Raw genomic sequence first — 15688 nt, forward strand, 5'->3', positions numbered from 1 at the left:
TACGCATGCCCAGTTGCTGTAAAGCTACATCCTCAAAAGGTAAGGGACTGTGGTGATTTGAATGAGGATGACCCCTAGGCTCATGTGCTTGCTCTCACATTTGGTGGAAATGTTTGGGAAGGGTTAGTAGTCTGGCTATGGTGGCCATTCTTGGTTTTCATTTGACTACATCTGTAATTAACTAAAACCCAAGCTGTTTGGCACATCTCTAAGGCAATTTTCTTGATTAGATCATTTGAGGTGGGAAGAGCAACCTCTAATCTGGGCCACACTTTCTTGTCTTTTTTTTTTTTTTTTTTTTTTTAATTCAACCCAGAACCCAAACCCAGTAATGGCGCCACCTACAGTTAGGATCAGGACTGATCATTCCACTTCAGTTGACTTATCCAGATACTCGCTCACAGGTGTACCTTGCCTCCTGAATGACAATATTAATTTTCATGTCCCTTAAATCCCTCTACCACTCAAACACCTTCCATGGCTCCCTGTGGCTCACATGAGGCGTGTAACCTGGATGTTTAGTGAGACTCAGACAAGGTGACAAGAGAATTTTATTCCTGGAAAGGCACAGGCGGGTGGATGGATAGGGCCGCCCCACGCCAGCTCAGAGATCACTGCGCGCCTGCGCTGAGCGGCTCCACCTTCAGCCACAGCCCGTCTTCTGCGCGCAGGATCAGCTCTGGCTTTCTGCGGGGCTCCTTGTCATCCGGCAGAACGCGGAAGCGCAGCAGAGTCAGCGCCAGTGCCACTTTCATCTCGCTCATGGCGAAAGTCTGTCCTATGCAGTTCCTGCAGGAGGGCGGGGTGGGAACTCTGACTGTGCCCTAGACCCCACCCAGGACCAATACAGCAAGCACTAGAACCTGGCCCGAATCTGAGGTTTCTGGGACCACGCATGGGCGTAGACATCCTCAGAGCCTAGCCCAGATGAATAACAGAACAGGCCAGGGCGGAATTCTGAGCACAGAGAAGGACTCTTCACCTTCTCCTCCCTGGTTCCCCAAACCTTTGCACAATTCTGTGCAGGGAGGTAGGGAGGAAACGCTAACCTCCAAATAACCCCAACTCCCTCTGTCCTCACAGTCAGCCCTAGGCCCCTGCCCCTCAGTCCTTGCCTCACCTGGGCCCAGCCGAGAAGGGAATAAAAGCCAGGGGTGACCTGCCCTTGACGTTGTCTGCATCAAAGCGGAAGGGGTCATAGACCTGCAGGAGACATGGAGTCATGGTGGGTGAGAACCAATTACCAGCTTAGCCAAGAGCAGAGTCCTCAGTGTGCATGGAAGGTCAGAGTTGATTTATCTACCTCCTGGGATGCAGTGAGGAGTAGTTGTAAACCCTGGATTCCATCCCAGCACCAGCATAAAACTGATGGCTGCAAACCTGTCAGCAGCAGGAGGCAGGAGGATCAAGGGTTCCGGGTCAACTCCTGTGTAAGGACTTCCAGGCTAGCCTGGGATACCTGACACCCTGCTTCATAAAACCCATGACTGGGGCTGGGGAGGTAGCTAAGTTGAAAGAGCAATTACCTAGCAGGCACAAAGCCCTGGATCCCATCCCAGGCACCACATAAACCAGGCTTGGTTCTGCACACCTCTCATCCCAACACTGAGGGGGGTAGAAGCAGGAGGATCAGAAGTTTATGGTTATCCTTGGCTACAGGTTAAATTGAAGCCAGCCTGAGCTACATGAGACCTTAGCCAACAAACAAACAAAAAGACCGTCCTCTTGAGATTCCCGGCCTATAACATAGAATTAAGAGGGACAGCACCTCCGGGTCTGGCCACACAGCTGGATTGTGATGTGTCCCGAAAATACTTATTCGGCAGATGACACCTGTGGGGGAAATGAAGCAATGAAGCCAAACTGCTGCAACCTGGATCCACTGTCTGTCCACAACCCTCCCTTCTCCCTGATGTTTCGGGCACCTTTAGGGATGACCCGACCATCTGGGAGCATAATGTCCTGAGTGCAGCAACGGGAGATTGCAGTGACCGGAGGGTGCAGCCGTAGGCTCTCCTTAATGCACATGGTGAGGAATGGCAGCTGGGCCAGGTCGTCCCTGAGGGGGGAAAATAGTTAACCAGATCAAAAATGAGAGAACTTCAACTCCTCTGTGACCCAGTGAAACCTCCCTGTGTTAAGTGCTAAGATGGATGAAGTACATGAGAATTGGAAAAACACAGGCTGACCAAATGGTTCAGAGAGGAAAATCAGCTGTCAGTAAGTCTGAAGATGAGTTCAATCTCCAAGAGAGACATTAATTATCTAGTTAATTAATTAATGTAATTTAAAAACAAAAAACAGAAACAGAATCCCAACAATGGGAAGACAGAGACAGGAGGATTATGAGTTCCAGTCCAGCCACAGTGGTACTCTTGTCTGAAAAAACAGCCATTATTAATTAACAGTTGGTTAGCTTACTAATAGTTTAATTGTGTCATTCTTAATGACTAACTTATTAATTAATTGAAAGCTTTTTAAATCAGATAATTAAGAGTACCAAAGAAAGGTTAGCCAGGCGACTTTAAAATGTTTATCCTGAGAAAACAAAAATGTAATGCCAATGGTATAAAAGTTAACAAATGGTCAGGACAGCTGGCTCAGTGTTTAAGAGGACCCAAGTACAATTCCCAGAACTACAGGCAGCTCACAACTGCCCCATACACTAACTCTATAGGCTCTGAGTCACTCTTCCGACCTCTGCAGACTCTGCACTCACATGCAAATATTCCCACACATACACATATATAATTTTAAAATAAAAATAAAATTTTAATTTAACAAGTTGCATAAAGATTATTCATTCTGGAAAAAAAAAAAGAGAAAGAAACCAAAATACAAAACAGTAGAAAGAAGATAGCGAGATCTAAAGCTTTGATTTTGTCATCACTGCACTAGAAACACTAGAAATGCAGTTAGCCAAGGTGAGGAAAAGGAAGGAATGCAGCTTGTGGTGTAAGGGTGGACTGCCATTTCAACAGAGAGAGGCATTGCAGGTGGTTGTTTGGGTTTTGGTTTGTGTCTTAGTTGGGGTTTTACTGCTGTGAAGCGACACCAGGACTAAGGCAACACTTATAAGGACAGCATTTCACTGGGGCTGGCTTACAGCTTCATAGGTTCAGTCCGTTATCATTATGGCAGGAAGCATGGCAGCATCCAGGCACTATGGCACTGGAGGAGCCGAGAGTTCTACCTCTCATTCTGAAGGCAGCTAGTAGGAAGCTGGGACAAGGGTCTTAAAGCCCATGCCTACAATGACACACTTCCTCCAACAAGGCCACACCTCCTAAGAGTGCCACTCTCTGGGCCAAGCATATTCAAGCCACCACAGTTTAGTTTTGGCTTTGTGGTACTAAAGATCTAGCCTTGTACATTCTAGGTGAGTAGTCTACCACCAAGCCACATACACAGCCCTAGGCAGAGTCCATGGGAAAACATTAATAACTAATGAGTGAATGATGTAGCTTAGTCTGTCTTCTTTTGGTATGTTGTGATTATTTAAAATTTTAGGACCTGATGCTGCTAAATCTGAAGCTGAAAAACTCCAGAACACACCACTCACTCTGATGACCCAGCATCACATCTTCTTAAAGACTGCCTGGCTGCTAGCTTTTTGTTTCTTTGTTTATGCATCCCTCTGTGATGGTTTGTCTATGCTTGACCCAGGGAGCGACACTATTTGAAGGTGTGGCCCTGTTGGAGGTGTGTCATTTGTGGGTGTGGGCTTTAAGACCCTCATCCTAGCTGCCTGGAAGCCAGTATTCTGCTAGCAACCTTCAGATGAAGACATAGAACTCTCAGCCCCTCCTGTGCCATGCCTGCCTTAATGATAATGGATTGAACCTCTGAAGATGTAAGCCAGCCCCAATTAAATGTTGTCCTTATAAGAGTTGCCTTGGACATGATATCTGTTCATAGCAGTAAAACCCTTTAAGACATCTCCTAAGGATGCTTCTTTGATTGTTTTGTTTTTTACAAGTTTTAAATTGTGTATGTGTGCCTGTGTGTGTGAGTGTATACATGTGTACACATATTTCTGTGCAGGGGCCCAAGGAAGCAGGTAGCATCGAATTCTCTGGAGCTAGAGTTGCAGGCAATTGTGAGCAACTCAACACGGGTTCTGGGAACTAAAGCAGGATCCTCTGCAAGGGCTCTGTGCATCCTTAAGCACAGAGCCATTCTTCCATTTTTGTTTTTGTGTGTGTGTGTGTGTTTTGAGATGGGCAGGGTCTTGCTTCAAGGGATCTTTTTACCTCAACTTCTCAAGTAAAGGGACTAAAGGTACTCCCCAAGACACATAGCTCGCCTGATGTCTAAGAAACTCAAAAAAACTAAGTTAAAGATTTTATGGAAGACTAAAAACTTGTACAGTTAGGTCAATATGGAAGTAAAAGATTAAGGAGAACCTTGAAGAATCTTACAAGGACCTTTATGATACACACAGCTGACCTGCCTCTCCTTTGCTCCTGATTACCCTTGGGTTAAAATCAAAGTCACTAACATCACTTTTCCAGTCGATTGCCACTGGCCTCAGTTGCTGCCATCTTGATTCATCACAGCCCCACCACAGGAACTCGAGTGCACACATGCATGTACAAGTATGCACACATGCACACTCACACACAGGCACACGCACACATGCACACATTCTGTGCACATGCACACCTTCTTTCTGTCTCCCACTCCCTCATTTCCTCTCCTCCCTCTTCACCTCCATCTCTCAAAGCCTTTGTACCCCATGCAAATGCATACCTGCTCGTCTCTCCTTTCCTCTGCATCTTTTCTCTTCACTAGAGAAAAGAGCCAGGAAAGGAGCTCAGAAGCACTCCAGCACCTGACTTACCATTCAATCTCCTCAGGCTCGCGGTCCCTCAGGAGCTCCCGCACCTCCTGCCGGCAGCGCTCCTGGTATTCTGGGTGCCTCGCCAGGTTGTACAGGATCCAGGAGAGCCCACTGGCCGTGGTGTCATGGCCTGAAAGGCAGACAGGCTCCCTGGGGTCTCTAGGCTGCTTCAGCACCAACAAGTGGACAGCACTAAGGTGACTCACCCCACTTCCACCCCACCAGGAAGGACACAGAAGGGAAGAAATAGAAGGATCCCGGGTCTTCAACCTTGTGGCCAGGATGCCTAGACATCTGCCCTCTCTGTCACAGTTCACAGGAACACTCACTTACCTCCAAACATGAAGGTGTCAGCCTCCGCTCGGATGTCCTCATCAGACAGAGACTTTCCATGTTCATCCTGAAAACAAGGCAAGACACCAAATGGCACCAGTTTTAAGGGCTCCTGCATCTAAGCCAGGACAGTCTCTGAAGACCCCTGATTCTTCTGGACACCCATGCCCACTACACACCTGCACCTGTGTTCATTACCAGAGTCCCCACACCAGTGACATCACCCCTGGCTTCCAGCCTCCTGTCCTAACCTGGTTGGAGGAACCAGCAACCCATCAATGTCCTTTATCTCTGTGCTACAAATTTCTGGAGACATGACTGGGAATCTGGGATACAGGAGTTGAACAGGGATTGCCTTTGAAGTCAGAAGCAAAACATTACTCCAAGAGTATGCTCCAGTGTGTATCCAGGAAAAGACCAGTGAGTGCATAAAGGCTCTTGCCACCAAGCCTAAAAACTTGGGTTTAATCCCTGAGATCTATGTAAAAGGAGAAAAATCTATTCCCTCAAGTTGTCCTCTGACCCTGCTATGTGCACTACACACACAGGCAACCACACACATAGACACCGCAATTAATTAATTAATTAATTAATGTGATTTTTAAATACTAATAAAAACCTAAGAATATTCTCTCCTGGGAGCCATTTGGCTGGCATGCCGATAAGTGACACTAAGGATACCTAGTTCCCACTTCATAGTACAGTTTCCTCTCTCCCTTCTTCCTCCATCCTGCAGCCATTCCTCACTCCCTCCCTCTTTACAGGAAAGAAGATACAGATGTGACAGCCCCAAGCCTCTTAGCACCTGAGCTTTGCTGCTTGAAAATAGATGCTGTTAGCCAGGGCCAGGAAAATGGCTCAGTTGATAATGCACTTGTCACTCAAGCCAGAGGACCAGAGTTCAGCTCCCCAGCACCCACATAAAAGCCAGACATGGTAGCTGCTGCCTGTGAACCTGGCACTGAACAGGTGGACATACGTGGATTCCTGGAACTCATTACCTAGCCAGTGTAGATGATTTTCGAACTCCAGGTTCAGTGATACATTGTGCTTCAAAAAAACTGGTGAGATAGCTCAGCAGGTAAAGTCAGTCACCACCAAACCAGAAGACCTAAGTTAGATACCAGGGACTCACATAGTGGAAGGAGAAAGACACACCTTTCCCATGTTCTCTGACCTGTAAGCACAGGCACACATGTACACATGTGTGTGCACATGCACACTATACCAACCAACCAATCAATCAAATAAAATGTAATCAAAAGGCAAGACGCAGGGGCTGGAAAGATGGCGCAGTGGTGCGCAGTGGTGCTGTTCTTGCAGAAGACCAGGGTTCAATTCCCAGCATCCAATTACTGGTTCAAACTCCAGTAACAGGAGATCTGAAGCCATCTTCTGACTTACATGCATGCAGAAAAAACATTCATAACATAAAATAAATAAATCTAAAACCATTTTTTTAAAAGCAAGATGGAGAACAATGAAGGAAGATACCCAGGGCCAACCTCTGTTCTCTGTTTGAACATGCACACATGAGCACAGACTCTCCTACACATGCATGCAAATACATGCACACTTTTGAAAAATGCTACCTATGCAGGTGAAAGTATTGCATTGCCCACTAAGGGAACCTTGGAATGGGAGGAGGGACTTCGCCATTATCCTGGCTGCTGTTACTGCAGAGAGAGAGCTATTCTGCCCCTGGGCACTGGGGCTACTGTCCACAGTGCCATAGGAAGATGGACATACTGCACGATGACACTAACTTCTAAAACACAAAGTTCTCCAGAGCTTCAACTATGGAAGGTCCTGTATTATCACTGCTAAATCCAGGGATGTATGCTGTCCCCATACCCCTGTATTCAGATACTTTCCATGGATGTCCACTGCCCAAGATCTACCTCTTTTCTTTCCCTCAACCCTTTTCTTTTTTAGAAAGTATCTCATGTAACCCAGACTGATAGCAAACTCATTCTGTAGTCAAGGATGGCCATGAACTTCTGATACCTTGCCACCAACACACGAATGCTGGGATGGCCAGCAAAAGCCACCAGGCCCTGCTTACAAAGTGCTGGGATGGAACCCAGGGCCTTGTGCATGCTAAGTGAGCACTATATCATCTGCGTCCTATCCTCAGCCCCAGAAGAGTGGGGAATCAGCTCTCACTGTCTCCTTGTATATGCAAGACTCTGTCCCTGGCTGTGGTGGGAACTGCCACTCACCCACCATGACTGGGTCTCTCCTGCAGATGTATGATCCTTTCTAGTTTTTAACCTAACATCAAAGGCAGGTCACCCTGAACTTTATTCCCTTCTCAGCCAGACCCAGGTGAGTCCAGGGACCTGGGGTGATTGCTAAGGTCTGGGCCTGACAAATGGGAATGGAGAGAGTTGGCATGGTTGGTATTCAGGGTCTCCATCCTGCTCTCTGTGAAGGGTTTGTGTAAAGTTTAGACTTTTAGTTGGAATGATAAGAACAGCCTCCCTGGCTTATAGCCCCTCCCTAGTCTGGGATGGCTCAAAGGATATAGATACCAATGCAGAGTTCCAGAAACCTTAGCTTACCAGGTGATTGGGGCCAGGTTCCAATGAGTGGAGCCTACATTGGGTCTAGGACATAGTAAGGGTAGAACGTGCTTGACTCTGTCATGTCACATTATCCCAGCCCCAGTATTCCCTGACACTGTCTCCCCCCTCCCCCTTTAGAAGCCCACCTTGCTCAGCAGCAGCACATCAATGAAGTCCAAAGTCTTGGCCTTGGCCTTGGCCTTGGCCTTGAGGACATCATCAGCACCCTGATCAAGGAGGGTGCGGCGCCGCTCCCGGATGACAGCATCAGTGAAGTCATGCACTAGACGGCAGGCCTTCCGGAAGCGCATCCCATCATGGGTGAGGTAATAAAACAGGTCCACGTGCAGAAGCAGCCTCTGGTGTCTTCTGGCCACTAAGGCACTAAGTTCTAAGATGGCATTGATGTATTCACTAGGCTTCCTGGAGAGTGTGAGCAGAGCAGAAGTGATCCTTTAACATATGTTGTGAGCTACCATGGGGTGCTGGAATCAGCAAATGCTCTTAATCATTGAGCAGTCTCTCCATCACCCACAATTTATTACTTTCTTTGTTTTGTTATAAAAAACTTCATCAAATTGTTGTCATGATGTTGTCATGTAGTTTGGGGAAACCTGACCCTGTTTCCAGACCACGATCATTTTGCCTCATTGGTATCATAGAGGTGAACTTCACTGGGCTCACACTTTGGTCTGTCCTGAGTTGTCCACCTTTGGGGAAGAGGTTTTTGGTTGAATATCCCAGGGGAAAACCAGTTCATCAGCCACAGGGAAGAGCTCTCCAGTCTCTAGTCGTTTATTGCATTTCTGTGACTGCCTCCTCCATGCCCCAGGGTACAGTGTGGACACCAGGATCCTCTCCTTCCTCATCCACCGCGTATCCAGACTGTCCCACCTCCATCCTCAAAATCTGTGCCCACAATGCACAATTATCTTCCAACAGTCCTGGGCTCAATTCTGTCCCTAGTGTTCCCACATTCAGTAGAACTCATTTGTGCCTTTAGAACAGTCAGTGTCTACAGAGCTCAGCTCAAACCCTGCCCATCTCCTGTTCCCAGAACTCTGATCTGTGTGTGGTGGTCAGCCTTGAGAGCCTTGTGGGAGGAAGTTAGGACATTGAAGAGGACATTGGGATTCTGGCTGTTTCTTATCTCTCTTTTTAAAAGTTGTTCTCTTGGCATCTGTTGTACACAATGATGGGTTTCGTTACCACACTTTCACTTACTCCTGTATATTATCTACTTTAACTATCTCCACCCCAGTACACTCTCTTGTCCCCCTCACACTCCTGCTAATTCAGTTCTTACCAACTCCTCTTCTTTCCATTTCTATTCTATAACTATTAATTATTATTACTGGTGACTCAATGAGTTTAATGAGGGTTTATATACAAGAAATATGGACACCTTACCAGTGGCTACACCACTGAAGAAAATGTTTCTCTGTCTCCAGCAACCATTAACTGCCTTATCATACAGCAATCTCCTCTGAACTGAAGTGTTCCATCCTGGAGCAAGATTCATTAAGACTTGGGGAGTAAACAACTCTCAAGCCTCAGGAAATCCCTGAAACTCACCAGAATCACAAGGTCCCTCCTTCCCCAGAGTTGCCTAAGTGGTAAGGGTTGCTGAGGCGAGGAGATGCTCTGACCTGTAGAGCTGCAGTTCTGGAGTTTCAGTTTTTTGAGCTGTCACCATGCTGGGGTGAGCTTTGGTGATACAGCTGTCATTTCTGCTCCTTCAGAAATGGGTAAACCCTAATAAAATTGATTGGTTTGCCAAGTTGGACCTTGGCAGTGTCCATACTTTCTTTGGCCAATCACAGGTTCATTACCTGGGGTGTCTTTACAACTCTCCAGGAATAGTGTCACCCAGCATGCCTATAGAGCCCTAGGTACTGTAGTCCCAGTGGGGACTAATGAGCTCCTTCCCCATATCTCAACTTTCAAGCCCCCTCTTCTCCATGCTCCAACTTTAAGCTACTGCCTCATCACAGGAGGCAGATGATTAACTGAAGCCTATGAGACCTTTCTTCTCTTGATGTTTGCTGTCTCAAATATGTTGTTACAGTAAGAGAAATCTGACTATTATAAACCCAAACAAACACCTTCAGTGTTTTCCTTAAAATCTCGTAATGAAGTTCACATCCCTTGGCCTAGCTTTCCAGGGTCCTTAATTTTAAGCCTCCACCTCCCATCTCCTCCATACCCTCATCTTCAAGGTGCTACTTCACTGTTTAATGCAGACAGCTCAATGCTGTCATCTGAACAATTGCACCTCCTGGAAGGTACTCACTCTCCCCCTCCAGGGTCCTTAAGTGCTAGTTCTGAGCCACTTCCTCCAAGAAAGCCCTTCTCCTCTCTCTGTCCAGGCCTCCCTCCCTTGTGTCTATGGGCCAGGTTCCCAGGCTAGGACAAGTACTCACTCCTGGCAATTGCTGTCAAAGCTGAAAACACACTTCTGCAGACTGTCCAGGGTCATGAGGCTGATGTGTTCAAACATGTTCAAATAGGCACTGCCGTTGGAGGCCAGGTGCTGCCACTTGGCCTAGCCAGAGAAGGGGACAGAAACAGGGTTTAATCTTGGTACTCAGAGCCTCTTTCCAACACCAGACACCAGAAAGGAGCCCTGAAACAGCCTCTGATTTGATCTGATTTTCTGTGTGCCAAACCAGCATAGAACCAGTGCTCCACCATCTCTAGATTGCTTCTTTAGCTGAGTGGACTTTAACAAACTCCCTGATGTGTCAAACCTTTAGATCCACTCTTGCTGAGCAGAAATGCCCTCTGTTTCACAAATTAAAGCAGACAGTGGCTGTTACAGAATCAGCATGTGAGACTATGCTTGACACACAAGGTGTTCAGTCAGTGTTCTTTCCTGTTATAAATTTATTTCAAAAATATCCCTGGTTACTGGTGAGACAGCTCAATCAGGAAAGTGCTGACCATCCAATCATGAGGATATGAGTTCAAGTCCCAGAACCTGCAGGGGTTTTGTTGTTGCTTGTTTGTTTTTAAGTAGTATGATGACAAAGATTTGTAATCCTAGCCCCAGAGAGGTGGGGACAGGAGGAGGGCCCCTAGGGCTCAACAGCTAGCTAGCCTAGCTTAATTGATAAGCTTCAAGCAGTGAGAGACCATGTATCAAAAAAAGCATAGTGGATGGTGATTGAGGAAGGACACCCAAACTTAACCCCTGATCTCCACATGTATGCACACGCATGCACTCATGGACACACACACACACACACCACAAAACTTGTTGTGTGTGAGAGGTGGTTGCTCCTGGCCATGAGAATCCTTTCTAGGAATAACAGTACTCAACTATCCTATTGTTCCTTATTTAGGTCATTTCTCAGCTGTGTTTGCAGAGAACAAACAACTCAGAGAACAGAATGTGGCTAGGGAGACTGTATCAGTGAACTGAGGGTTTGATTGAGAAACCATGCCTCATTAAGCAAGGCTGAGAGAGATGAGAGAGAGATGGAAGATTCCCAACATCAAACTTGGGCCTCCCGACACATACTTGTGAACATATATACATACATGCACATATGCCACACATACATATGAAGACAAGGAAAAGATGTAAATCTTTAGTGACTTCTCTCATTCTAGTGGAACCCTGTGTCATGGGAACACCCCCAGATGACTTCTGGAGGGAAAGAGCTGCAGGGACAAAAGTCCAATCAAGAGTCCCTTCTGGAGCCATTCCAAAAACTTTTAAAGAATTTTTTTTATTTGTGTGTGAACATCTGTGTCTGTGTATGTGCACATGTATGTAGTGTTTATGGGGGCCAGAAGAGGGCATCAGATCTCTTAGAAGTGAGGTCACGGGAAGTTGTAAGACACCTGATAAGATAAGACGCCAACTCAGATCCTGAGGCTACTCTATCTAAATCAGCCTGGAGTTGAACAAGTCCTCCACATGAACCATATGAGCCAGAATCAAGGGACATTCCTCCTGCCCCTCTAACAGCCATATGCCATGATTAACATGAAAAACAACCTCTGGCCTACATCACTGTCATTATCCTCAGCCCTTACTGCTTCCAACCAATGAGTTTAGAATGACTTGTTCCTCATCCGTATTTTCTAAGAAGTCTTCACCGTGACTGTTCAGTTTGCAGGGTGACCATGTGGGAAACGAACTCCCTCTAAGTGCCCACTGTGTATGGGGACCTGAGTCCATGATATCATCACAGGCACAAAGGAGAGATTTTAACCCCATTTTGCAGTTGTGGAAACTGAGGGTTGGAGAGAATTGGCAGTGGCTCACACAAATGTTCTGTGATGATTAATATTGATACCAACCTCACAGAATATGGAATTACTTAGGAGGCAAGCTTCCAGTCATACTTGTGAGGGATTCTTTGTATTAGGTTACCCTCCCATCATGCCTGTGAAGGGTTTCCTAAATGTGATGGCTAGTTTTGACTGTGAACTTGTCCCAACTTAGAATCACCAGAAAAGAGAGTCTCTCTGTGAGTTTTCTAGATCAGGTTAGCCTGTGGGCATGCAGATGAGAAATTGTCTTAACTGTTAATTGTTACAGGAAAGCCTAGCCTACTGTGAGTGGCACCATCCCCTAGGCAGAGTGGGCACGGATCCACGTGTTTGTTCACTCTGCTCTTGACACATTCAGTTCCCACTTCAACTTCCTTGTAATGACAGACTTGAGTCACACAAACCTGCCCTCCCCTGAGCTGCTTTGTCAGGGAATTTTATCACAGCAACAGACATGAAACCAGGACTAAACTTAGTTGGGTTAGCTAATTGCAACAATCCATTCTAAAAGGATGCTTCATCCCTGGGCTGGGATCCTACCTGGTTTGAAGGAAAAGAAGAAAGTGAACCGAGCAACAGCATTCATTCCTCTTTGCTTCCTGAGGCATCTGCCTCCCAGTTCTGCCACTGTGACTCCCCAAACAGATGTATTGTGATCTTAAACTGTGAGGAACTAAACCCTTCCTCCCTGAAGTTGCTTCTCTGAGTATTTTATCACAGCCTCCATCAGTGAGGGCTGGAGACCAAATAGGTTACAGCCCCTTCATCACCCAGATTCCAGTTGGGGACATGGGTCCCAGGGACTCACGTGCATGATGTTGGTGCTGTCATTAAAAATCTTCACATAGGGCTTCAGGATGTTGAAATGGAAGGCAGGTGTCAGCATGCGACGGTGGCGGCTCCACTTGTCACCAGTACTCACCAAGAGGCCATCCCCTGATGGAACAGCATGGCAGTAGGCAAGAACAGCGTCTTCCACACACCCCAAGGGCATTCCAAGCCCCTTACCTGTAGGTACTCACCTAGCCACGGCTTCAGGAAACGGTAGAAGACTGTGTCCTTGGGGGCAACTAAAGCTGGTGTGAACAAGGACCGTCAGGAGCCATGGCAGGAGGGAGGGCATGGGAGAAATGGGGCCCTCAGCCTGGTATCTGTGCACTCCCCTCCCTCCAAGTCCACATGGTAGGTTTGGGGGAAGGGACAGAGGGAGACAAGAGGGGACAAACAGCACTAGATAGAGAGAAGGCTCAGCCTGACATATGACATACACACAGCAGCACACCTTCATATGGTTACTACATGGTCTAACCTGTTTACCTTGCTGAGCACAGCATCACACTCTGCAGACCTTTACAGAGACCAAATGTTTCTGTCCTCCCAGCATTTGCTGACATCTCCTGACACAGTCATATGACACAGACACGCATAGGCTAACATGACTGAAACACATATGACCTGACCTAACTGCGACACAGATGGCTAAACACACCTCAGTACACTCAACTGATAAGTCTCAGATGTGATTTGAAAGTCCATTTCTGGGCCAGGCATAGAGCATGCCTTTAATACCAGTACTCTGGAGAGAAAAGCAGGTGGATTTCTATGAGCTTTAGACCAGCCTAGTCTGCATAATAAATTCTAGGCTAGCCAGAGCTACACAGTGAAAATAAAACATAGTGTTTAGGAAAACAGTTTTAGAGGGGAAAAATTCATGTGTGGGTCAGCATGATGGCTCAATAGGTATAGGTGCTTGCCACAAAGCCTCATAACCTGAGTTTGATTCCTGGGACAAAAAAGAACTGACTCTTGCAATTTGTCCTCTGGCCTCCACCTTGCTCTATAGTACACACACTAAATAAAAGTAAAAATAATTAAAATATTAAAATTAATTTCCCTGATGTAAGCTAAACAGATTTTAACACTACTCAGATTTTTCTCAAATAAGGCCTCAGTCATATCTCAGAAAGTCCTTTGTCCCAGACTTCAGACACTCCAAACAGGGTCTAGACACAGCCAGGAGAAAAAGACTATTTTTAACAATACCTTAGATAAGAGCCAATCAGAACTCAACATGTCCCAATTGTTTATAGCCCCACAGAGAACCATTGTTATATGAGCCTGGGTGGGTACCAGGCCCACACACTAGAAAGATGGAGACCACCCAGAAAACATCACATGGCATGCTCTAAACAGGTGCCACATGTCCACGGATGAGTCAGAAGTGTCTAGATGAGACATAGTAGGGACATTTCTACCATAGCCCTTCTGTGGTAGACTGCACTTGAGGGTCAGGGGTGTGCAAGCTGGGACCAGCATGTTGTCTACCTGGAGCCAAGACCACAGGCTTGATGAAAGCAGGGTGGAATATGCGGATGACAGGGTGCAACGGCCCCACCCACCAGCAGCATGCATCCCTGAAGGTCCGCACCAGGCTCTGGATGTACAGGAGTCCTTCCTCTGAGCTCTGGATCTGTAGAAGAGGACCTGGTGTTTGCCTCTCTGGGCTGGCAGAGAGAACAAGTAGGGTAGAAAGCCACAGGGAGTTCCAGGAATTCCATTTAGGAATTCATCCACAGCACTGAGCCCTACCTGTCCCCACACCCCAACAACCCCTGCCACCCCCCCCCACACACACACATCTCAGTACTGAAACAGAAGACACATCCTCACTTTCGCTCCTAAACACTATATTTTATTTCATTTCATCTTATTATCTTAATTTGCTGTATGTGCATGCTTGTGTGTGCACTTGTGCACATGATCATGTGTGTGAGCACAGAGGCTGGAGTTCAACCTCAGGTATCCTCAGATGCCATCCAATTTGCTTCTTAAAAATACTTTTCTTACATTTTATTTATTTTGTGGCAAGGCATGTTCTGTGGTATACATTGTGACAGTCAGAGGACAACTTGCAGGAAGGGACTGGTTCTCTCCTTCCACTCCGTGTGTCCCAGGGACTGAACTCAGGTCACCAGGCTTGAGGGGAAGCACCTCTACTTTACTGATGACATGAGCCATCTCACCAGCTCCAACTTGGTATTATTGTGGAGTCTCTTTCACTGGGCTGGGCTCAGTAATTAAACTAGACTGGTGAGCCAGCAAACTCCCAGGACCCAGCTCGTCTGCACCTCCCCAGTGCTGAGATCATGCTTGTGGACCAAGCACTCCCAGCCTGCTGAATATCATATTAACCTGTTCTCCTCCATCCCATTTTCCATATGGAAGCAGTTGCCCATGATGTACCTTGTTTCCCACATAACCCATGATGCATCATGGTTTCCCACATAGCGAGTGGCATGTATGGGACCTGAGCCAGGGACTGTGCATCCCCAGGATCATAGATACTTAATGCAGACTTTGCCTTGTGAAAGTCACTTACAGTCACTCTTCTCTTATGAGCTCTTTTATGGAACTGACTCTTGAAGACTCATCCTTGTGGGCATGCCTGAGGGGAATGTCTTGGTTGTTAACTTAAGTCAAAAGACCCGGTCTTTTGGGGCAGCACCATTTCATGTTGATCCCTTGTTCTAGGCTCTCTCTCTCTCTCTCTCTCTCTCTCTCTCTCTCTCTCTCTCTCTCTCTCTCTCTCTCTCTCTTCCTCCTCCTCCTCCTCATTGGTTTCTTGAGACAAAGTTTCTCTGTGTAGCCTGGACTACGTGTG

The 15688-nt window shown here is 46.8% G+C and overlaps 1 protein-coding gene across 2 annotated transcripts in view; it reads right to left on the minus strand.

Moving 5' to 3' along the window:
• Positions 1-533: 533 nt before the first annotated feature.
• Positions 534-15688, minus strand: part of LOC110299801 (leukotriene-B(4) omega-hydroxylase 2) — a 20851-nt gene continuing 5696 nt past the window's right edge. Inside the window, exons 3-13 of one of the 2 annotated variants that reach the window (XM_021169669.1) lie at positions 14353-14497; positions 13050-13103; positions 12836-12963; positions 10167-10288; positions 7890-8166; positions 5177-5243; positions 4844-4973; positions 1926-2059; positions 1769-1833; positions 1121-1203; positions 534-789 (exon numbers count right to left, since the gene is read on the minus strand). In XM_021169669.1, the coding sequence (XP_021025328.1) occupies positions 612-789; positions 1121-1203; positions 1769-1833; positions 1926-2059; positions 4844-4973; positions 5177-5243; positions 7890-8166; positions 10167-10288; positions 12836-12963; positions 13050-13103; positions 14353-14497 (1383 nt within the window). In that variant the 3' untranslated portion in view covers positions 534-611. The remainder of the gene's footprint in view (positions 790-1120; positions 1204-1768; positions 1834-1925; positions 2060-4843; positions 4974-5176; positions 5244-7889; positions 8167-10166; positions 10289-12835; positions 12964-13049; positions 13104-14352; positions 14498-15688) is intronic. The other variant, XM_021169670.1, reaches the window with a different exon arrangement.

The sequence above is a fragment of the Mus caroli genome, chromosome 8 (assembly GCF_900094665.2).
Source record: "Mus caroli chromosome 8, CAROLI_EIJ_v1.1, whole genome shotgun sequence".
Lineage (NCBI taxonomy): Eukaryota > Metazoa > Chordata > Mammalia > Rodentia > Muridae > Mus > Mus caroli.